Source organism: Lontra canadensis, unplaced genomic scaffold (genome assembly GCF_010015895.1).
Source record: "Lontra canadensis isolate GAN:19392208 unplaced genomic scaffold, GSC_riverotter_1.0 scaffold1, whole genome shotgun sequence".
Classification (NCBI taxonomy): Eukaryota; Metazoa; Chordata; class Mammalia; order Carnivora; family Mustelidae; genus Lontra; species Lontra canadensis.
Genome location: NW_022630995.1, coordinates 47,067,646 through 47,091,711, shown reverse-complemented (window position 1 = coordinate 47,091,711; position 24,066 = coordinate 47,067,646). Strand labels below are relative to the sequence as shown.

The 24,066-nt window shown below is 47.4% G+C and overlaps 1 protein-coding gene across 2 annotated transcripts in view; it reads right to left on the bottom strand.

The window, feature by feature from the left end:
- The window catches only part of SEL1L3 (SEL1L family member 3), a 100,180-nt gene extending 84,542 nt beyond the window's left edge, over window positions 1-15,638 (bottom strand). Inside the window, exons 1-2 of one of the 2 annotated variants that reach the window (XM_032853837.1) lie at window positions 15,340-15,638; window positions 2,572-3,142 (exon numbers count right to left, since the gene is read on the bottom strand). In XM_032853837.1, the coding sequence (XP_032709728.1) occupies window positions 2,572-3,142; window positions 15,340-15,504 (736 nt within the window). In that variant the 5' untranslated portion in view covers window positions 15,505-15,638. The remainder of the gene's footprint in view (window positions 1-2,571; window positions 3,143-15,339) is intronic. The other variant, XM_032853828.1, reaches the window with a different exon arrangement.
- Window positions 15,639-24,066: the final 8,428 nt, after the last annotated feature.

Sequence of the window (24,066 nt, the reverse complement as noted above, 5' to 3'; positions counted from 1 at the left end):
CCTCGTAAGACACCAGGCAGTTGACACAGAAAATGTTCCCCCACACCCCACACTGGCGCTGGCTGCAAACTTCAAGGGGACCAGGCATGAAAGGCGCCATCCTGGCTCCCTAATGCCACCTTGTTGTTCTGACTTGACTCTTGTTCATCAAGAGCCGAACAGAGAAATCCTGCTAAGAGTGAGCCAGAGGCCTGGCCCCCTTCCATCGCTCAGCCGTATCCAGAACAAAGGTCGTGGACACTTTCCATAGGGCTGCTGCACACCCTCTTTTGATTCCTCTTTTAAAGAGAGGGAGAGGAAATGTTCCCCTTTTTGGTGAACATATCACAGCCACGCAAACAGGGCTGGCTTTGACAGCGCATGAGCACCCCAGCCCCCATTTTGGGTGACGTGAATGATTAGAGAAGGCTTTCCTCGGCTTTATGCTTTTATTAGCTTGGTCCTCACCCCAAAAGTAACACTCGGAGGAAGGTGGGGAGAAAAAAATCCCACCGCACTATTCTGAAACTCGGTGAATAGAGGAAGGAACAACAAAAGAAAGGAAAGGTGGTTCGTATTTTAAGGGTATGTGCGGGGCGCCCTAAGACCTCAGCCAGTTCATAAACGACTTCATTTGAAAACTTCCAGCTTGCAATTTAGTCATTCTTCAATGAGAAATATGTGATTTGCCACACATGAAATGGAATCATTACAACCTGACAAAATCGAAGGCAAATCAAAGCTGGCCGTATGTGCCTTGTGCTTCCTTCTCCTTAATAAATGAGGTCTCCCTGTGGAAGGCATTCCAGAAAGATGCCAGCATGGGGTTCCTCCTGGAAGAGGGATGTACCCCGATCATCAAGACGCTGGAAGCTCGAAGGTTTCAGACATTTAATCGCCTGCTCCACCCTACCAGCAACCCACATACACACAGAAAAGGAACTAGCCTTCTCCCTCTCCATTATCTGTGTTTAAAGCCCCATACAGACTACAATATGCTAGCCACAGAACAAGGCTATTCAGACCAAGTGCAGGGTAAGAGTGCATAGAACTACACAAACACAAAAGCACATAAAAACTGGTGAACTCTGCGTAAGGTCTGCAGTCTAGTTCAAAGGTACTAGGTCAATGTCACTTTCATGGTCTTGCTAGTGAGCTACAGTCATGAAAGTCCTCACCATTAGGGGGAAGGTGGGGGAAGGAGCCACAGGACTCTCTCCAATTTTTCCAACGTCTTGCAAATCTATAATTATGTCAAAATAGAGAGGTTTTTCTTGTAATGCCACATGCATTCATTCTATGGAAAGTGGTCTGTGACCAACTGTAATATATGGTTAAACAGATTCTCAAAACGCCCGACAGATACAGGACTGTTTTGGGGTGGTCCCGGGAAATATTTGTCGCCATTGTTTTCTCAGTGTTCTTAAGTCATCTTGCCCCAAAGCAGTCCTCTCAAAGACCATGATGGGTCAGACACCTACCGCGGATGGGTCTGCTATCCCAGACCCATGGGGGCTGAGTCGCAGTTACTCAAGTTGGAAAACCCACCAGCTCTGCTGCTGATCCAGAGATCCTGGAGCTTAAAGATGCATCAGGGACATGGGAGTGTGTTTAAAGTGCTGGTTTCATGGCCCTGCACTCCACAGATCCTGACTGAGAAGGATATGGATGGGGCCTGGGAATCTGCATTGACAAGAGCCTCACCTGATTCTGTCTCAGCTGGTCCTGGAGCTACACCTCAGGAAACACTGTCAGAATGCCTGGGAGCACGGCCAGATCAGCAGAAGAGCCAGCAGGCCCACAGCATCCACATAGGAGGATGCCCTTCATACCAATGGAGAGAACTAAGAGCACACAAGCCAGAGACCTCAAGCCCCGGTGCTTAAGGAAGGGCACAGGGACCTCCTGCATGGGTCCTTTGGTGGCTGTAACCATGTGGCTTTTAGGATAAGATGCAGAGTTTGGACTCTGTCAGCATCGTGGCTACTTTTTGCTGAGTGCTGATCATGCGTTAAGCGATTACATCTCATTTAATTTTCACAACATGGTTCTGAGGGAATTGTTATTTATCATCCCCATTTTACAGATCCGAAAACTGAGGCTCTTAGAATGCCAAGGCAGAAAGTACAAGAGTCAGGAGTTGAACCCAGGGGCTCTGGGCTGAAAACTACCGTGGGTTAACACCTTTGGCACAAAGGTGCCTCTGGTTCTCATCTCTTCTGGGTCAAAACGCTCCACTTAAAAATAACTGACGCTCAAAGGATTCATGAAGGGAGAGGGGTAGAAGATTTTCCCAGTGCTGTTTTGGTGGCATTAACACTCCTTTACAACTTTAGAACCAAATCTCTCAAGGGTCCCCCGTGACCTCTGTGACTCTCCCATGCAGTCTACTCTCTTCTTTTATTTCTTCTCTCATCACCTTTTTACCTCCGACCCCCCTTCTCCCCAGAGTCCTAAACTACAGACTCGGTGTACCCGCCATTCCCTGCCCCTTCCTCATGGCCAGTGTAAGAACCTTCTCCTGCCATCCTGTCATGATACAAACTATCTGAAGAAATGAGCATTAGGTCCCTGGCAAGGTAAACGACCTACCATTTTCAAGAGGACACTGGGGAATCTTGTTTGCCCAAAGGTTCCAAATGTAATCCATGTTCCACTCAAGACACACTTGATGATCTTTGAAAGGGCGTTCGAAAGGCGGGACCGTCTTCAGCAGAGTATAATTCTTCGCTACAGCATGTAGCAAATTTTCCTCCCATTTAACATTCAAGTCTCCGCCACTGTATTTGTGAGTAATCCAGGCGCGTAGTATCACCGCGGATACCGAAATGGAGTGTCTGATGAAATAATCATCTCTATAAACCATGATGCTTGGAAATTTCACATGTACTATTTGTGTCCTGCTGGTGTGAAGATGCTTCTCATTCTTCCACCTCTTTTTGTACACAGGGATGCTACTTCTGAACTCAGATGAAACAACCGCTTCCAGATTGACAACACAAGGCTGAGAGCATAAATACTCAACCGAGACTTCAGAAACATTGCGGACATTCCCTTCAAAGACAGTGAAATAAATAAAGTCTTTGTAAGCCATGCTCTGCTCGGTTTTGGGGGTCACCGACGTCGTCAGGGAAGTCTGCCTGCCCAAAGACGGCACAACGTTCTGAAAAGGGAAAAAAAAAAAAGAAAGGAAGGAAGGAAGGAAGGAAGGAAGAAAGAAAGAGGTATAGAAAGTTTAAAAATCATCACATTAACAGATATGTGAATCATTTCCTTTTTTCTACAAAAAGCACTGAATGTGGAACATAAAAGACGGCAAAACCACTCCCAAACAATTAGAGAAAAACCAACACATACACACACACACACACACACACACACACACATACACACACACACAGAAATGAAGATTAGGCCACATTTAAGTCTCTCCCCAGACTCAGTAGCATCTGCTGATCAAAATGGGCCTTTCAAAGCTACGTGGCAATCATTCCAGAGTTGGTTTCCAAATGGAGGAGCTAGTTCGTAACAAATCCAGGAGCGGTGAGCCTGCCTTAGCGTGAAAAAGAGATGAGCCAGCTTCAGACATTTCCAGACCATTGTCCTGACTTCAAACGATGACACATGCAGTCAAATCAAAGTGTGGGAGAAGAGTTCAAAGTGCACCCAAGAGGGAACATGACAGGGATGCCAACCTGGCCCCTTTTTCTCCCGTGAGTTCTGAGCCAGGACAAGCACGCATGATGGATGGACCAGCAGGAGTTTCCACTGCTCCAAATCACACACAGGCAGGCTTGGACTACAGACTGTGTCGTCTGATTCTTTCACCATGGATGGGGCTACATGGGCCATGATTTTATCTGTGTGTTGATTTCTCTAGTTCTCTAAATACAAAGACCTCTTAATACAGACATTCCTTGCAGAAGAATTCTTGGAAGTTGGTCATCAGATCAAGGCAATGTTTTGAGCATAAGATACTGATATACGGGTGCAAAGAGCTCTTCTAAATATAACTTTGTGATTCAGGCTTCCAAAACACAATAGTGAAAAGATTACTCTGGACCATTCACACCCATTAGCATGGCTATTATCCAAAAACAGTAACAAAACAAAAATAACAAGCATTGGAGAGGAGCTAGAGAAACCGGGCTCCTGGTGCATTGTGGGTGGGAATGTAAAATGGTGCAGCAGTTCCTCAAATAATTAAACCTAGAGTTACCACATGATCCAGCAATTCCACTTCTGGCTACAAAGCCTCAAATAGTTGGAAACAGAGACTCGAAGAGATACATTCATAGACATACACCCATGTTTATAGCAGCATTATTCACAATAGCTAAGAGGTAGGAATGACCTCAGTGAATAAAAGGATACACAAACAGATATGTACACATGATGGAATATTATTCAGCCTTAAAAAGAACAGGAAGTCTGACACATGCTACAAGACGGATGAACTTTGAGGAAACAATCTGAGTAAAATAAGCCAGTCACAAGGAATAGCTACTGCATGATTCTATCTCTATGAAGAACCTGAAACAGTCAAATGCACAGAGACAGAGGGAGGATGGTGGTTGCCAGGGACTGGAGTTGGCGGTGCGGGAGGTGATCATGGGGAAGTATTGTTCAATGGACACAGAGTTGCAGTTTTATAAGAGGAAAAGTTTAGAGAGGGATGTGGTGATGGTTACACAATATGAATGTACTTAACATCCCTGAACTGTACACTTTGAAGTGATAAAAGCAGTAAATTTTATGCTGTGAATATTTTTACAAGTTTAAAGAAAAAGGTCAGTTTCCCAAAGAAGGAAGAAATAAGGCCCCCTTTCTTCAATTCCTGCTGAGGGTTACAGGAGACGCAAAAGGGGCTAAGACACAAAGCTGGGTATCAGGCAATTGTGTTTACAAAGAGCAGTGACCCCAGGCAGAACATGATCAGGGCTCCTGTTAAACTATAAGCAAGTCCTAAAGGAATACAGTCCCAGGTGAGGGTAATCCTACCGGCGGGGCAGGGGGGAGGTGTCTAGAATAACCTTTATGGAAGGAATGGTATTTCAGCTGGGCTTGGAGAAGATAAGACAATTTCTTTGGGTAGACAGCTCTGAAGGCCACTGAATCCCCCAGCCCAAGGAATGTGGACTTTCCTTCTACAGACAGTGAAGAATCAATGGAAGTTTCTGGAAAAGGGAACAGTGTTTCTATTTGAAAGCACTGACCACGAATTAGAAACAAAGCTGACAATCAAGAAAAACGAGCAAATGACACAGTTCATCAATAAGTAAATTCCCACTGATAGTCTGAGAAAAGCAAGTTGAAACCACACCGAAGAAATCAGTTTGAACTTACTAGCTTCACAGAGATCAAAAAGTCCAAGATAACAGGCTGTCCCGGCCAGATTGGCTTCTTATGTACTGCTGGTGAGAGTGATCTCTGCGGATGGCGGTCAGGCAGTATCCATCAAAAATATAAATGCACCCACCCTCTGATCCAATAATTCCTCCTCTAGGATTTTATCCTACCCATATACTCAAATTTGTGCAAAATGATGGATGTGCAGGTTTGCACTGCAGCAAAGTTTGTAACAGCAAAGGATGCAAAACTAAATGTCCATCAAGACAGAGCTGGTTCAGTAAATGATAGGACATCCACTCCTAGAGTGCTAGGCAGTTATTCAAACGAGGAAGAACTTCATGGACAGATAATGAAATGATCTCTAAAATTTGAAGTTTTGTTGTTGTTGTTTTTAACAAGGTTCAGAAGTACCATTTGAGTTTCTTTTTAAGAAAAGGAAAAATATCTACACATTTGCTTGAGTATGTATAGCATTGGTTGCTCACGTGGAGAAGGATGAGGTGATCAGGAGATAGGCTCAGAGACAGACGTGTGCTATATAGCCTTATTTATCTTTTGAATTTTGTACTACACGAATACCGGAGGGGGGAACAGATTTGGGGTGGGGGGTGGAGGATGGAAAGTAAAGCAACTGTCCTAAAGATGAAAATAAAAAATGTAGCCTCTCCAAGTGGTGGAGTGAGAAGGGCTGGCCATTGCTTTCGATTAGTCATGGGAAAACTGTGGGAAGAAATATGTAAAGAGGTGGGTACAGTCCAAACTGTCTGCCCCCGCAATGAGAGGCTTAATTGTTTTATGCTCTCATTTATACTTCCAAATTACAGGGGGGAAAACAAACATAAAAATAATCTTATAATTAGAACTGGTGACTGTTGGAGTGGACTAGCCCTTGCTGATGAGCCAGCCCACCCCATTCTTCCGCCAAGGCAACGATCATTGAGAAGTGATGTTCTCCAACATCGCCCAGCTGGTGGCTTCCTAAGGGCAAGCCCAGGAGCCCAGCCCCTGGCTTTCACTCCCTCTCCCACGTTCCCCACCCCACAGCACACAACAGCAAGACAATAAAGAGCGGCCAGGTGGAATTCTGCTTTCTTGTGACTAAAGATACCCCCAGCATTTGTCCACAAGCGGTGGTTTTTCATTCAGCCAGATATGCCAAGATGTGGCCCCCTTCTCAACATGAGAATCCAGCCAATGAGCCCACCGCAGAGGCCAGCCGAAGACAGAGAGGCGGGCACTCCTCATTCCAACTGCCCCTCATGCCTCTGTCACTCAATTCCACATTGGCCCAGTTAATGTGGCAACAGGGGGCAGAGTCTAGGACATACTGTGGTACACTGAATATCACCTGGTGTTCTTTCTCAAAGAATGACTTAACACTTCTTCCTCAATACTCTTATGATACCTTAAAAACTCACCCCAGCCCTCTTCTCCACTTCAGTATTTTTTTTAAATCATGTTTTTATTGCTGACGCTAGAACTCCGGGTTAATACTTCTTTTAAACAGAATTCTGGGGGAAAGGCTACGTGATTTCACGAGATTTCATTGCAAAGTGCCATTACTAGTAATGTTCATTACTTTACATCTTAGTGCTAAACATGCATGGTCCACTTTCCCACATTAATAAGTGCAGCGTGCTGAAACTAGTTTCAGCTTCACTCGATGACCCAGGACTTTCCAGACATTGGGCTCATCATCGCTGAGATCAGCAGGGACAGATGAGAAAGAAGAAGGTATAGGACACCTGACCGTGTTCTCCCTCCTGGCCCTTCCCTCCAAATTCAGCTTTGAAGGTAAACTCTATATATGCAGATGAAGATTATTTTATTTTTATCTACTTCAAAGCTTCAAGTGCAGGAAAAGTAAATCCAAGGTTCATCGTTCTAGATGCTAACTGATACAGAAGTCACGAGTCCTAGGAAGAGCTGGTAAAGGGGCTGGTCCAAATTGCTGTGAGTGTACAATATAGACTGGATTTCAAAGACAATTTTTTAAAAATGCAAAATATCTCATTAATATTTCTTATCCCAATTACACATTGAAATGATCATATCAAGATTCAGTGAGTTAAATAAAACATATCACTAATATTAATTTCACTGGTTACTTTTTAAATGCAGCTATTAGAAAATCTGGGAGCACACACGTGGCTCATATTTGTGACTTATGTTATATTTCTACTGGATGGTGCTATGCTAGATTTGAAGTGAGCAGACTTTTCCTGTAAAAAAGGGCCATATGGTAAGTATTTTAGGTTTTGCAGGCCACTTGGTGGCCGTGAAGAACTACTTAGCTCTGCTGTGGTATCAAGAAAGCAGCCACAGACAACTAACTCGGAAGCGAAGGAGCATGGCTGTGGTCCAGCTCAACTCTGTTTACAGAAACAGGCAGCTGGCTGTGCCCGTGGGCCATAGCTTGCGGCTACTGTTCTAGATTACCGAGCTTTTTATTCTAGACTTCAGAGTTTTGGAAAACACAACATGACAAAAAAGATGCTTTCCAAAGGAATGGTCTTATGAGAGAAAAGAGATGAATAACCCAATTAGACATGATTTCATAGACGTGCCGTGGATGGCGCTTGATTTGTTATTTTGCTAAGGTTCCCGGGCAATGGTGTTGACATCTTGCTATTGTTTCTGTCAGTTGTGAGCTAAGTGGGATGAGAAGTTAGTGCTAGGCTGGGTGCATAAAAATTTCATGGACTGAGGAAGATGAACTTAAGAAGGGGGAGAAGCATGAATACAGGAGAAGAACAATTTCTGGGACGGGCAATGTTTTTGTAATATGATGGGGGTGTGCTGGCTCCAAAGGGGACTTCAAAATCACTGTATGTGGCTATAGGGGCATGATCTAAATCCCTCAAGGAGGCACGGTAGTCTTCAGTCTTTGGGCTCCTATGCAACGTAGGAAGCCAGCATCCTGTGGCTTGGAGAGGACCCAGTGGGCAGCTGCTGTACCATGAGTTGTGGCCACCTCTGTTATGTACAAAACCAACACCGATTAGCAACACATCACACTCTAAATATTGATTAAGCTGAGGCTGATTTCCTGGCTCAAGTCATGTGTGTGGTTATAAGCTGTTTCCTGCCAGGAAAATAAGGCAATTAACTTGAAGAGTTTCAGCTACAGGCATGACACGTGTTCAACCTTCATAGGTATTTTCACATGCCAGGTTGCATTAACGGAAGTGAGAAATTACCCAGTTGTTCCCTTGCTTAGAAATTATGAGGTCAGAGTCCACGTCTTATTCATTGTTATGTCTCTGGCTTCTCAGCTAGAACGAGGTACACAGAAGGAGTTTGGTTAAGTGTTTCCTGGTGAAGTAAAATCCTGGTCAAGAGCCTTTCTGTCAGGAGCCTCTGTGGTCCACCTCAGGTCACTGCTCCCAGGGGCTCTTGATCCAATCCCAAGTCCTCCCCATCCTTTCCCAACATTCACCAGTTCTTTTGTGACGGGGACCCTCTCCACTTCTCTTTTTCCATCTAGCCTCATTAAAGTCCTTGGGAAGAACCCTTACCCTTTGGCCTCTCACTAGGCCCCTAGGGGATCAGAGCTGATATGGGGACTGTGAGGTCAGGGAAGGTGGTGCTCTGGCACCTACCTTACCCATTTAGGGTGGGCTTCTCTCAGCTATCAAGTCCCTCCAGACCTTTCAGACAAACGCCCTACCTTCTAGAACTTTCCATTTCTCCACACCAAAAATACAAATTAAATGTTTAAAATGTCCTATCCCTCTACCCCCTGTTGGACGCCTGTTTGTCTGGCAAGTTCATCAGTGTTAATGTGATAATGAAAAAGGACTTCAGTGGTGTCACATATCTGCATTTCTCTACCAGCCTGGGGGAGATAACGCCTTCAAAGCAAAGCCCAGATGCACTGCAGCTTTAAGCAAGACTTGGGAGGTGAGTGGGATCATTTCTGTGCCCCTCAAATTAGGCCATTTAGGCAGCCACATACATGTTCCACCTCGGAAGCTACTGATCTGCTCTGCACACAACGGAGCTGGGCTCTGAAAGACGGCTGAGCCCTCAAACATCTGTTTACAACAGAAGTAAGCCTTAATCAAAGTCAAATTTGACAATGTCACATACACTCTCAAAACAGATTCTCTCATGTTTGTCTAATTGTGTATGTATTGTAAATTTTTATAAAGAAAGAAATGGGTCAGTTGGTGTCATGTTCGTGATAAGAAACCCCAAATTGGAGATCAAAATGCATTCAATTCAAACTGGGAGTCGAGAAACAGATGAATTTGTGTATCTTCTGGATGGAAAAAAAAAAATCTATCAATTCTATCTAAGCTTCTTTTAGGATGACTGCATCTGATGCCCTTATACAAAATCAGTAAGAAATTCTATTCAAATAACCCTCCCTGTTCCAAAAAGCTGAGAAAGCTTGGCTCTTTTCTCTATATGGACCACTTCTTCTTTAAGGAAGGGACCAAGAGATCGAGGTATCTTAAATCATTCACGTCCTGTCATGGGAAATTTATTTACACTAACACGTATATGTGATGGGTTCATGTAACAATTACGGAGTATCTGTTTTTCTCATTCCTGCCCATTCCACCCCATTGATCACCAAAGGAAACCTTGCCCATGAGTGCTTTCTCTCCAAACTGGCTGTATCCAACTTTCCATAAGTCAAAAGGTCATGGTATTGGCTTAAGAGGCCTACTTTTCCAATTTCTGCTGACTAGAAGCAAGCAAAAATCCTGTTTATGTCAACAACGCATGCAATTAAACAGAATGGGCAGTGATGTCGGTATGGACGCCAAAATCAAGATGGGCCTTGGGCAATACTTCCCAGTTGAGGAATATGCCTTCGCAAACCTGAGAGCTGGCTGGAGAAATACCATCACGACAACGAGCAAGACTCCTAATTGAATCGGCTCCTCTCCTCTCTTTAATACTGTTTGATATGCTATTCCTTTTTAACTTAAGTCGTGAGGGTAACCAAGGTTTGGTCTGGTTTAATTTCATTGAAGAACTATGAGCTGGTCATTGGGACAGATGCGGCAAGCCCCTCTTCTCATTTACTTCTGACTTCATCCTCTCAAAAAGAACTTCATAGAACTTCTCCCTTCAAATCGAATCTTCACAACAGCTCTGGGAGGGACACAGCCGAGAAAATGGAATGGATTCAGAGAGGGGGAGTCACTTGCCCAAGGTCAACCAGCTCCTCAAAAACAGAACCAAAATTCAAATTCCTGACTCCATAGTCAATGATGGTGTCCCTCTTGCCCTCCAGACATGCCCAAAATGAGGCCCTCGACTCACCAACTGACCTCTACACCTGTCCCACTTTCTGCCCACAGGTGTGGGAAGTGAGACTTTGCTCACTCTCATCTTGAAGGTGGAGGGGGGCGGGAGGATGAGGGCTAAGATCCTACCAGGTCGGTATACCTTGTGCCTGGGGAGTATAGATATCATACCCACAAATATTCACACCACACTGAGCCAACTCCCCAGATCAGTTAAGCCCTTCTTTGGATGAGGATGTCAGACAAATAAGAGCAGCCAAAGCAGAATGTCCTCAGCCATCCCTTCCATGCCGCACAGCCCTCCTGTCCCTTGGGTTCTTTCTAGGGGGAAGAGGATGAGCCAATAAACAGGGTAATTCACTTAAGGCTATTTATGGTCTACTCAAGTCTATCCATCTTTGTGAACTGCCTGGGTTCTTTATGCCTTGTGTGCCTCTCCTCCACCTGCTTCCTTCAGCCAATTCATGATTCCCACAATTTTGCCAAGAGGAATAGGTCTAGAAAGCAAGAGACAAACACCATGGCTTGGGGGATTTTAGGAGCTCTGGTCGGGGTGAATGTGGCCTCTGTTGTCCGACAGGAAGTCTGAAGCTGAGCTCTATATTTCAAATATCCATTTTCACTCTTGTACAAACGAGATAATAGAGAGGCTCTATACCTTGTTTTGATCTTCCTAGGCCCTGTATTAGACCCAGAGTAAGGAGTTCACCAGTACTACCAGAGGGATAACCCATGGTCTGTGGCCACTGATGGGGAATTCTGTCACAACCACTGGAGATCTGCTAACAATCACCACATACATCTGTGCCACTAATGCCCCCTTGCGTCTTTGTCCTCTGGTTGTCTAACAAATGCAAATGTCCACTCTGAATATTTTCACTCTATGGCTGACATCAATACTAGCCATTATGAGATTTGTTTTTCTCATTAAAGAAAAAATTATACATTCGAGACCAGCGTTCGGAAAGGACAGAAATGCCTTCCACAAGTGCCACCATCCCAGATGGGGCTGGGGCAGCCCCCGCTGGTCTGGCCAAGTCTGGAGAAAGGTACGAGGCAATGACGTACGGGAATGCCAAAGGGGTCTGCTGGCAAGTCCTGCCCAGACCATACCACTCAGCACCCGGGACCTCAGCGGAAGCAATTCTGCTACCCTTTCCTTTCCGGGCCCTCACCCTTTCTGAGGAGGCTCTCTGCCTCTTGACCTTTGGTGAATTTAGAATTTTCTGGCAGCTGCTGGAACCAGGGATCATCTTTTCAGAAATCTCCTCTTCAGAAATCGTTCCGTGACTTATCTTTCAGGCCTCGTCATAATTATTCATGCTTTGGCAGTAACCTAGCTACAGTCACAGTACTGTTCTTGAGCTGCCACTGATGGTGACTCTGTCCCAGCCAATGGGGATGAAAGGTGCCCATTGCCTCAGGACCCTGGCTCTGGGAAGTTCGCTCCCCATGAGGGCAGGGGCTTAAAGGCTTCTATTCAGAAAATCATTTTCAACTCCAGTCAAGAGAACAAGAACACAGGTGGGGATGACACAGAGTGGTAATCGACCCCCAAATCACAGCCAATGCACAGAATGCATTCCAAGGCATACTCGCTCTACACCTGGACACACATTCATACAAACACCAAGTGCCAACCTCCACCAGGTGCCTCCGGATGAGAGACCCTATCTTTTATCACTCCATGGCAAATATTTTCTGATTTCACCTATTTTTTTTCTCATTAACATCCTGCTTCTAGTGTGTGGCCTGTGCTTCCTGCTTTGTGTATTTTAGGCTACTTTAGACATGACCTCACATCCTGGCCAATTGCATAGTGGCTGCTAATTGTAAGAGGTTTGGTAATGGCCCACGCATCTATGTATGAGAGGAACGAGCACAAAGCAGCAACGTACAGAAAGCAGTACGTTAGCATGCCTAAGAACTGGGTTTCTGGAAGTAGACAGACTTGGGTTTCTATCTTAGACTACCTGTGTGGCCTAGGGCAACTTACTTAACCTCTCGGAGTCTTAGTTACCTCATCCGAATGAGGATCATAACAGCTCCCACTTTACAAGGTTGTCGTTAAAGTTAATACTTGAGAATGGAGGGGTGTCTGCGTGACTCAGTTGGTTAAGTGTCCGACTCTGGATTTCAGCTCAGGTCATGATCTCAGTGTCCTAGGATCAAGTCCTGCGTCAAGCCCCGCATTGGGCTCCATGTTCAGTCGGGAGTCTGCTTGAGGAGTCTCTCTCTCTCCCTCTGCCTCTCACCCTGCTCGCACATGCTCTCTCTCAAATAAATAAATCTTTAAAAAAATACTGGATAATGCATATAAACAACTTAGTACAATGCAAACTAATATTATTAGTTATGTTTCCAAATTATGGGATAGCTTTCTCCCCCAGTGTCTACATGTGCCTGAGATCCTGCTTCATTATTCTGTTCCCCATCTACCCTCCACCTGCACACCTCACCTCCCCTGACCAATCACTTTCTCTAGGCAGTATTCCTCCATGAGGAGAATGGACACGATTATGCCTTCTTTCCCCTGTCATTTTCTGTATCTCGTGCTTCAGGCAGATGTTCCCTACCTCGCACAGTGAATTTCTCCAAGGTCAGGAAGCCTCACCTTTCACCAGAGGCTCAGATAGCACATACCTCTAGAGCAGAATCCTACGGAAATGGCCAGACCTTTAGAACAAAAGGTGAAGTCCATCTTCCAAATCACACTTTTGCTTTCCTGGGCTTGACAAAAGCTTCTCATTCAGCTGCAAAATGGTTTGCTTGTTTGCAAGTCTTTCCTGTGCACTCGCCTATCTGAAGCCCATCTGAAGGAAACACACAGCAGGAAGCACTGACACTGCCTCTTCACGGTGGTTCCGAAATCCAGTCCTTCCCCATCAGCCAAGACACGCAGCTGTGCTCTGGTTAGTTCCCACATTACAGTATTTCCTATAATTTCTCTCCTCAGAGGCCTGACCTCACCACCTCACTATCTCACTGTACTCTCTGCACAGCACCTCTGTCCCCTCTCTGTGACCTGGTTCCTTAAATCCCCCTGGGTCCCAACAGATCTTTTCTATTTGCTACCTCATCTGCCTCTGTTCCCACAGACCACTAGGCCTTTGGGCTTTGCTCCTGTTACTCTGATTTCTCAGAACTGTCAAGAAGTGGTCTCTCCTTGCCAGGTCTTCAGATTTCTGCGTGGAACTTTCCAGACAACCTGGACATTAATGTTTCACACACTATTCTACTACATCATTTTTGCCTCTGTGGGTAACCAGCGCCTTGTGGATGGGGATCATCTGTTTAAACTGAAACCCTGTCATTTGTTTTGGCAGTTATATTTATAAGTCTGTGAGCTCTAACCCAGTGGCATAAATATTAAATAATAATACTTAACCCACACATGTTAACTGACAACTTCTGAAGACAGCAGGTAAATCCAACCACCAAATTTTTGGTGCTGGTTAACTTTAAAACGGGAGGAGAAGCATGGATTACTCAACAGGTAGATGCTAAAGCTGAATTACAATTTGCATTTCTACACCCTCTTGCTTCAAGAAATGCAAAAGCCAAGAAGTAAAGAGTGTTAAAAGAAACTTGGGCTGGGTGGCAATTTCTCTGGAATCAGATCCTGATGGCTGACAATGTCTCCTAAGCAGTTTTTAGTCTCTACAAAGGAAGACTCCAAATAACGGCGAGACCATATAAATGAGAACAATTCTGGACAATGACACTGCTCAATTTTAAGCATTCTGTGAATTTCCTATTACATCAGTTTCATGATTCAGCATTTTCGATTTCATTTATTTACAGTAATATATGGCGAGATAACCCAAGGTTTCTGCAGGATCCTGGAACATAAGGTAGGCTGGACAGGAAGGGTGTCGCCTCCTGTAAATTTACTATTGTTTAGGAGCTTTCAAAGCAGAAGCAAGCAAGCCATCAAAGGAATCGAGGACTATTCCCCCTCCTCGCTCTGAGGGTCTAAATTACTCTGGTATTCTAAATGAGCTGGTTTTGTAAAATAGGTTACTGCCATTTAGTTGATGACTGAAACCCCAGCCAAGAAGGGCGCAAATGGTAAACTGACGTGCCTAAGCCAAGCGTATTCTCTTAAATGACAATGTTCAAGTCGCAGCTAAAGTCACCACTCAGGCGGTAAGCGTGTTACAAAGAACTCGATTTGTTTCCGGCATCCGCAACTTGGCTGGAGTGACCACGGAGGAGTTGAAGAGCGCTGGAAACGCGAGGGTTCGTCGCCAGCGCGTTGGCAGAAAACGGTCCGGGCCATGAGAACCCGGCGGAAACTAAACGGAGGTTCGAGGCGGGAGGCGAAGTTGGACACGGGAAGGCAGGGAGCTGCGAGACTGTGAGGGAAGCCCAGGACGGGGAGGGAGGGGGCTGGAGAGCCGCGCGCGGCGGGTGGGGAGGAAACGCGGCTGGCGGGGCCCCAGGTGGAGCGGGGGACGGGAGGGGGGTCTCGAGGGGAACCTCGCCCGGCTCTGGAGCGCGTCTCGGGAGGGAGAGGAACGGAGACGAGCGAGAGCGCCGCGCCTCAAGTCCGATCCACGCACCCCTCTCCGCGCCCCGGGTCCCCATCCCAGGTGCCGGCGCGCCCGGGGCGCAGCGGCCAGGAAGCGAGCAAACTAGCAGCGCCGTACCGCCCGGCGACGCGGAGGTCCCCGGCCGCCCCCGCCCGCGTCCCCCGGGGCCCCGCGCGGAGGGGAGGACCCGGGTATGGTCCGGCGCTCACCAGGTAGCAGAACAGGAGCAGCGCGCTGGCAGGGCGGCCGCCGAGGCCCGGGGGGACGCTGCCGCTCGGGGGGGCCATGGCTGCGGCCCGGGGACCGACCGCGGGCGGCGGGGGTTGTTGCTGCTGCTGCCGCGGCCACCCGAGCCCCGCGCCGCGCCGCTGCATGGCGAGGCCGCCCGGATCCGGGCCAGAGCAGGTCACCTGGTGCAGGGACCGGCCCCCGCCTGAGGCGCCACCTTCCCGCCCGCCCCCGGCCGGGCCGGCCGCCGCGCGCGGGGCCACCTGCCGCCGCCGCCGCCGGACCCGCCGCCGCCGCCGCCACCACTGCCGCTCCCGCCGTCGCCGCCCCCGCAGCCCCAGCCGAGCGCCGGCTCCTCCCCGCCTCCAAGTGCCGTCCCCTCCCTCCCCTCTGCCTCCCTGCCCAGCCCGCCTCCCCGCAGCTGCCCCCGACCCCGGCTGCCACCTCCCCGGCCGGCCGGCGCCCCCGCAGGTGGGGACTGACCCCGGCCCCGCCCCCCTGGCCGCCGCCCCCCGCCCGGTTCTCTTGGTTCCCCGCCCGCCCCCGCCCCCCTTTTCCCTTTCTTCGCTTTCCTCCCCCGCCCCCCTTCGGCGCTCTTCCTGTCCGCTAGCCCCTCTCTCCCCTCCCTCCGTTCCCCCTTTTCCCTTTCCCCAATCTCCCGCTCGCACCTTTCTTTTCCTCACCCCCTCTTCCTTCCACTTTCTGCTTTCTCTCCCCGTCCTTTCTCTCCCTCCCCTCCTTCCCTTTCCCGTTCTAGTCCCCCCTCCCGCCTTCTCCGGCTCCCACCCACTCCTCCTGCGGGTCCCGCAGCCCAGTTCCCGCCGGTGCAATGGGTTTTGTTTCGTTGCTTTTTGGCGAGGGCGCCATTCCCGCTGGGCGCGGGGCGAGTGTGCCCCCTGCAGTTGCGCCACGCGGCGGCCCAGTTTCTAGTCCTTTAAGGCTGGATTTTGACCCCTGCCAACCTCCACCTGTCCACCTGCAGGGGTGGGGCCGCCTCCCTCTGGCACATTTTTAACCCAGGTTTCGCCCCGCCCTGCCGGCTGGTACGCGGCACGTTCTGGATGTTTCCCGAGGGTTTTGTGCGGTGCCGCCGCCACCGCCACTGCCACCGCCACCGTTCTTTGTTTTAATTGTCCAGAGTATCGGCGCCCAAAGCGGGTTTGCATTGGATTTGCAGCGCTGTGCCCCAGCTTCCACTTTGGACCGAAAAGAAAATGAATTAATTAGGTCAATGCAAGTTGACTGAAGCCCTAAATGAAAGGGTAAGGCTCGTGAAGTGCACAAACACTTTTAAAAAATAAATCCGGCACGCACTGGGTCTTGGGGACCCAGGTTGGGACTGGCGGTTGGCGGTACTGTGTTCTGCCACCAGTCCAAGGGGCGCGGCTGGACCGCAGGACCTCCAGCTTGCGGCCTCCCCGGTGCTCTGGGAAGCGTGGGCCTGCGTCAGGAGGTTCAGAGAACTGCTTGGGCCGGGAGCTGCTGCTCGAAACAGTTAACAGTTAACCCACCTTCAAAAGTTCTCAAAATCTTCCCTTAGGCACTGGTGGATTTGTGCATATTGCAGCTAAGAACAGTTGGTAGTCTGGAAGGATATGGCCCTTGCCCTGTGCAGATGCCATAGCAGTAGGTCAAGTCCAGCCAGGCGACAGGGGAGGCTGGCAGTGAAGATGGGGTGCCCAGGGGTTGTGGCCGGATATGCCCTCAGCCATCTCAAGATGGGCCCCAGCACACTCAGCAACCCAGCTGAGTCATCCCTTTCTCTTTTTAGATCACCTGAGGGCTGTGGTCCTGGGTCAGGCTCTTGGCTCCCAGGCACTCACTGCAAGATAATGTCTTCTGTCGGTGGTTCTCAACGTCCAGCATGCGTCTGAACCGCAGCGAGGACTTAGGAAAGTATACATTGCTGGACAAGCCCACTAGAATTTCAGGTTCTGTTGGCCCTGGTGAGGCTTGAAAAGCTGCCTTTCCAACAAGTTTTCCAGGGGATGCTGCTGCTGGTCCACAGACCCCATTTCCAGAACCACTGGCTGATAGAAAGGGTCATTCTGCTCCCACGTCATCCAGCAGCCACCCCTTTAAAGCATCTGAGGGCTTCTTTTTGACAGATGTCTCCAACACTGTCCCACTTCTATAGACCCAAAGCACTTACAATTCTCTTGTGTGATGTGGAAAATTATTTATTCTATTGAGTGTCTAAGGAGATGAAAGATTTGGTGTCTTGTCCCAGATTATGTCCATATATATATATATATATATATATATATATATATACATACACATACATATATATATACACACACACATACATATATATATATATATATATATATATATATAGTCAGGTCAAAGTATAAATTATACATTTTAATGTATGTAGAAGGAAAATTGTTGGCCAGTTCCAGGATACGGGGCTTCACAATATTTCTGGAACCTGTCTTCCTAGGCTTCTCTGGAGTTCTCTCCCCCTTCATTGCCCACGGACTCAGTTGGTCTTCAGGGAACGAAATGGTTTCCTCCGGTTGTTTGTAATCAGGATTCATGGAATTGAAGTTTTAGAAGCCTGTGAGTTTGAATTTCCCTGACTATCGTCACTGTGGAGGCACCCTGTAGGGCACTGGGCTATTTTTAACCTGGTGTATCAAATCTCTGACTGACTAGGCTTCGGCTGTGCTCCTACTGTGCATCAGGCCCCACCCAAGGCTCCAGAGTCCAGAGGTGTCTGGTCATCCCTTAATGTGAGGAGCAGCTGGCGTGCAGAAGATTAACCATAACATAATTTTGGTCCTCAAAAAGGGATGTTCAGCTTGCTCTGTGGCCCAGGCCAGGGGGATGGAGGGATTGACTGATCAGTTTTGTACTGGAGAGGGGCAGAAATAGAGAAGGTCAGGATTTCTATTCACAGCGGCCTGTGACATTTCGATCCAGAAGCCAGGATCAGTTTTTGCCCTTGCCTCCTCTCCAGCTGTCTGTCTCAATAATTTGAAGGGTGTGGTCTGATTATAGAAGAAGACTGTTCATTCCAAAAATATCATTCTTTCCCACTTCTACGATTTATTGGTTTGAATTAAGTGTTAATGCTCTGCTAAACTGTGAAGGTCCCTGGGGACCGTATTTATCCAGTATGGCTCATTACTGCCTTAGTGTGAGTCCGTTACCCCATCCCCTCTGAGAGACAGTGAGAAAGCAACACCACACTTGAACATGGAACAGGACAGAGTCCAGAAGGAGGATGGTAGCCTCCCTCCACAAGGCTTCTGGGTTGGAGCAATCAGAGGTCTGGAGGAAGGGGGTCAGGGCTGCAGGGAAAAGACAGAAACTTCACTGAACGTTCTTGCCTCAGTGGGAATAGAATGGTATCCAAAGCCAGTAGTTCTTGGATGCTGAAATGGTTTAAAATTTATAAAATCGGGAGCCTGGGTGGCTCAGTAGGTTAAGTATCTGTCTTTGGCTCAGATCTTGATCCTGGGGTCCAGGGATCAAGTCCCAAGTCAGGCTCTCTGCTCAGCAGGGAGTCTGCTTCTCCCTCTCCCTCTGCCCCTCCCCGCTGCTTGCGTGCATGCGCGCGCTCTCTCTCTCTCTCTCTCTCTCATAAAGAAATAAGTGAATAAATAAATCTTTTTAAAAAATAAAATCTGTAAAATCTCAGGGACCAATGCATTTGGCCAACTATTCACTTGCCAAGTAAAAATATTTAAAACAAACAACCCTCCTGCCCCAATATGCTGTCTTTTATCAACATTATTTCATCCAAAAGACAGGGTATTTTTACCATCAAAAAATTAGGAAGGACCTAATATAGTAAAAGAAAAGTCCTTTAAACTGAATATAAGTTGTGAAAAACTCCTGATGGGTCATTTTCTTATTTTGCTGTGGACCCGTAGAAACTTACCTTCGGGCTGTCATGGTCCATGCAGGGGCCCTTGGAAACCACGCTTCTAGGTCCCAAGGATGTCTCAGGTAGAGCGATCTGGCTGTGCAGAGACACCTGATCTCTGAGTTATAAGAAGAGAGGGCAGGGAGGGCACCACATAAGAGTGGGGAAATCTCCTTCTGCCCACTGCCTTCCTACATAAACCTTTGGAGCCCAGGCAAATGCCACCAGCTCTAGAGAACCTTCCCTAGTGACCTCCAGTTAAAAAGCAACCAGTCCTTTCTCTCTCTCCTGCAGCTCCATTAGGCAGCTGGCTAAGCTTGCATCTTGTTCTAGTCAGTCTGTTGGCCTGTTCTCCTCAAGTGGATTAAAAGCTCCTTGGAAGCAGGGGTTGTTTCTTAATTGGCCCTGGGCACTGCCCCCATGCCTTCTACATAGAAAGTTCTTAGACTTAGTCACTCCATAAAATCGACTTCATCATCTTCCTTCTTCATTTTGTTTTCTTTCCATCCTTCCTTTTCTTCTTGCCCCCTTATCACCTCTCTGCCTTTTTTTCCTTCAGTAGTCAGTGTCATCTTCTCCATCTCCTTCCTGTTAGTACCTGGCTTTTCCAGAGTTCTCTGGAATTCTGTCCACTCCCACTCCCTCCATTCCTTTCTGCAACTTCAGATATGCAGGATAAAGATAAATGAACTGTGACATTTGCCTTTGACATCAACATAAAAGAGAAGAAAACAAAAACAGAAGAGAAGATTGCTGTCAGGCAACACGCTGCCCATCCCCATTGGAAAACCATGGCCTTTTTTTCTGCCAAGGTTGACCTTCAGGATCCAGTTAAATCCTGTTTGCAGCAAAAACAAAACAAAACAAAACAAAACCCTTTTTCAGCATTTAGTAGTTCCATTTTTCGCATGAAAAATTTGAGAAACCTAGGCTTTGGGCTTCCCTAAATCCATTCCTATCTCTGTTCTTCCTTTTTTGAATCCTCCATATTTACCAAATACTTCCTGTTCCTCCCTTCCTTAAAAAGTTCCACCAGATACCATCCTCATCTCCTCATCCCCACACCCTATCCTTTGTGAGCCTTATGTCTCTGTGACTCTACAGACTCCTTTCCTGTGGGCCATGGGACCCTTGCTTTGAGAAGTTGTGCAAAGAGGGGACAGAAGCCCTTGTGTGAGCTGGGACTTTTTCCATGCATTTCTGTGGGAATGCTGAAGGTCTCAGAATCACCCACTCTGTAGCCTTGGTGTAGTCCTAAATGAGCTCTATTTCTGGGCCTGTCAGATGAAATGCTGTTGCTCCCAGTTATTTTTGGCTCCTTGCCCTTCTGAATAGGTGCACATTCAGCTCAATTCTCCCCCGACCCTGAGCTGGGAAAAAGCAGGCAGCTTTCCTTAGCCAAGCCTCCCCTCAAGTCAGGACCATTGGCCCCCTTAGGGAGCAGCTATCACAAGTGCCCTGGACTGCATCTCGGCTGTTTGTGCTGCCACCAGGCCCAGAAAGAGGGAAAATCCCCTCCCCAGACCCCTCAGACTACTGGTGGCAAGACTTGTGAACTGAGCATCCCCGGGCAGGGCAGCTAGGTGTCCAGGGCCTCCTCACTCGTATAGAGGTCTGAGCCCTGCCCCACTGGCCGTGGCTGCGAAACTCCTCCCACCATCCATAGGGGACCTCGGATGGTAGGGGTATATTTTAGGCTCAGTGAGCACAGAAGTGTCTGTATACCGAGGGTGTAAGGAAATTTCTGTATACCTTGAGAGGCAGAATGTCAAGGGCATGTGTCCGTGCTTGGAAAGATCTCTTTGGGTGAGCATGTTAAGAACATGTGTGTGAAAAAGAGGGGTGGAGGGAAGTTGGGTGTGGATATACAGATGCACTTGGGACAGGGAGCAGGGGGTTGGGGGGGGGGCAGATATCGACTGGGCACCTAGGAGAGAGAGTAAATAATTGAGGAAAGAGAGTCCACGTGAGACCTTGGAGAACCGGGTGCTGTCTACAAGTCCTGACAGATTTTGTAAGTGCATCCTGCTGCTGACATCGCGATCCTTAGGCAGGCATTAATATCGACTGAGAGCTTTCAGTCTATCCGGTAATAAACAATATGGAGTAAAATGAAATGTCAAGATCAGCTGTACACATATGGATACTTAGTGGGGTCCATATAAAATCAAGAATAGCCTAGAGAAGAGGAAGCCAGACCAGGGTTCTCTTAATAGCTACTTATTGCTACAGCTTTTGGCTGGCAGATTTCTTTCTTTTTTTTTTTTTTTAAGATTTTATTTATTAATTTGTGAGAGAGAGAGAGAGAGCATGCGCACAAGTGTGTGTGGGGGGGGGCGCATGACAGCAGGCAGAGAGAGAAACGGTCTCCCCATAGAGCAAGGACTCCAGTATGGGGCTCTATCCCAGAACCCTGGGATCATGACTTAAGCCGAAGGCAGCGCTTACCCCGCTTACCTGACTGAGCCACCTAGGCACCCCTGGGAGATTTCTTTTTAAAGTTCTTATCAAGTGTTGCTTTGATGCATTGATTCATTCAATCCTCATGACTTGGGCAGCAGCAGCCTTATTTTACAGAGGAAGGAACAGAGTCATTTGAAAGACTTCAAGTTCATGGTCATGAGGGGGCCAAGCCACTTTGGCTTAGGCTGATTTGCTCAAGGACTCCAGCTTCCACCACTCTGCTCCACTCCTGCTGTGACAACCAGTGGTGGAGAGGCAACAGGTGTCCTGAGGTGTATGTGTGTGTGTGTGGCGGGGGGTGGGGGTGGGGGTGGGGATCATATCTGGGTTTGAAACTTAAATGTCTGTCAGGGCCTCATGGAGTTAAGGACACACATTACAATGTCAAAGCATCTGTCCAAGGCCATCCCACCACCTCCTAGCTATGTTATCTTGGGCGGGTCACAAACCCTTTTTGAACCCGAGTCTCCTCCTCTGTTAAGTTGGGGATAAAGTCACTAACCTGGCCACTGATGTGGCATTGGGAAGGCAATCAAGGAAGCATGGGTGAGGGCACATGGCAGCTTGTCAAGCCCTAGACAAGAATGAAGTGCCATTTGTATATTATTCATACTTGTCTACTTCTGAAAGAGGCTCACAAAGAAAGATACATCCCTTATAAGATTATGAAAAATAGAAGGGCAGCTGGGCGTCTCAGTTGGTTAAGCATTCGACTCTTGATTTTGGCTCAGGTCCTGATCTCAGGGTCATGGCATTGAGCCCTGCATTGGGCTCTGGGCTCAGTGGGGCGTCTCCTTGAGATTCTCTCTCCCTCTGCCTCACCTTTCTCTCTAAAAAAAATAATAAATAAATTTTTTTAATTATGAAAAACAAAAAAATTTTATAAATACCTGTGGTAGCATGCCTCCAAAGATGACCCCACCCATGAAGCACTTTTCCATACTAACCCTGGAGTAAGGAGGGTATTTTCTCCCAGGGGGGAAGCCAGCTGCCCTGGTCAAGTTTGACCACCAGCATGCTCTGAGAAAGTCCAAGCTAGCCATGTGGAGGGAGAGAGATGCTCTGCTGGCTTCCAGCCATTCCAGCCATCATGTGGGCCAGACGTGTGAACAAACAAATCGTCTTGAACATTTACCCCAGTCAAACCTTAAATGACTCTAACCCAGTCGCCATTTGACTAAAACTCCTAAGCAAGACTTGCCCAGCTGAGTCCCGTCAACTCGCTGAACCATGAAAGGTAAAAATAAATTGTTGCTTTGAGCCACTAAGTTTAGGGGTGGTTTGTTGACCACAGTGGTTAACTGAAGCAGTGCCCTAGGCTAATCTTACTTTGATAACTGAATAATTTCATTAGCTTTGAGCTCCCTGGCATTCAAAGCAAAAAGGGGAGCAGGATGGGTTGGGTGCTTTTCTTATTATCTTGAGTACTATGATTCACCAGGATGGAGAGTTCATCAGACTCCTCTCCTTGTAGTAAAATCAGAGTGAAAATTAAACTCTCTTTCTTACATGAGAATCTCTTCTGTCTTCCCAAAATTACAATTGTGCGAATTCTATCATCCACCTGGCTAGAGCAAACCAAAGAATTGCAGTTGTCACTCACGAGAAAGTGTTCATTGCATCTGGCCCAAATCTTTCACACTGTAGCTCAAGCCCATTTTCTCCTGTTTGGTTCTCAGTGCATCATCTTCTGCCTCCTGCCTCCTTCCCATCCCAAATTAAGTCACAAATGGGCTCAGTGTCTCCGGGGTCCTAAGCAGCCAAAATTAATGATTAAAATAGAAATGCTGAAAATAGTTGAAACTGAAGCAGATTGGATGATTTATTCAAACCTTCAGGAAAAATTACTATTCAGCCCAGAATTGGAAATTAGACTTGTGGTTCCTAAGAATGCAACCCTTCCCTGGTGCTAACCCCCCTAAAAAGGAAAGGGAAAAGAAAAATATGTAAAATAGACACATGACAGTCTTTGTGTTCTCTAGAACCCATGCTCTGGGAGGTCAGGAACCATATCTGTCTTCTGAATAACAAAATGCTTAATGCCTTCCTGGTGCTTATTAAAACTTGTCTTCATTAAGTGACCTTCCAAGTCTATGATAATAAAAAACATAAGGCTGAGTATAAATCAGTGATTTCCATTCTCTCCAGTGTGACCTCAGCGAATACGTGTTGTCTGCCTACGGGTCCTGTCCTGGAAAGACTGGGTTAGCACATGGGGTATTTGAGGTCACCTTACTTACTTGGAACCTGAATGAAGCCCAGGCAACCCTACGAAGGTAGTGAATTTCATCCTTGGGTCCTTGACCTCGTTTTCTATTCTCTTCCCCTTATTTATCTTCACACCGCTAAACTGGACTTCTGAGTCCCT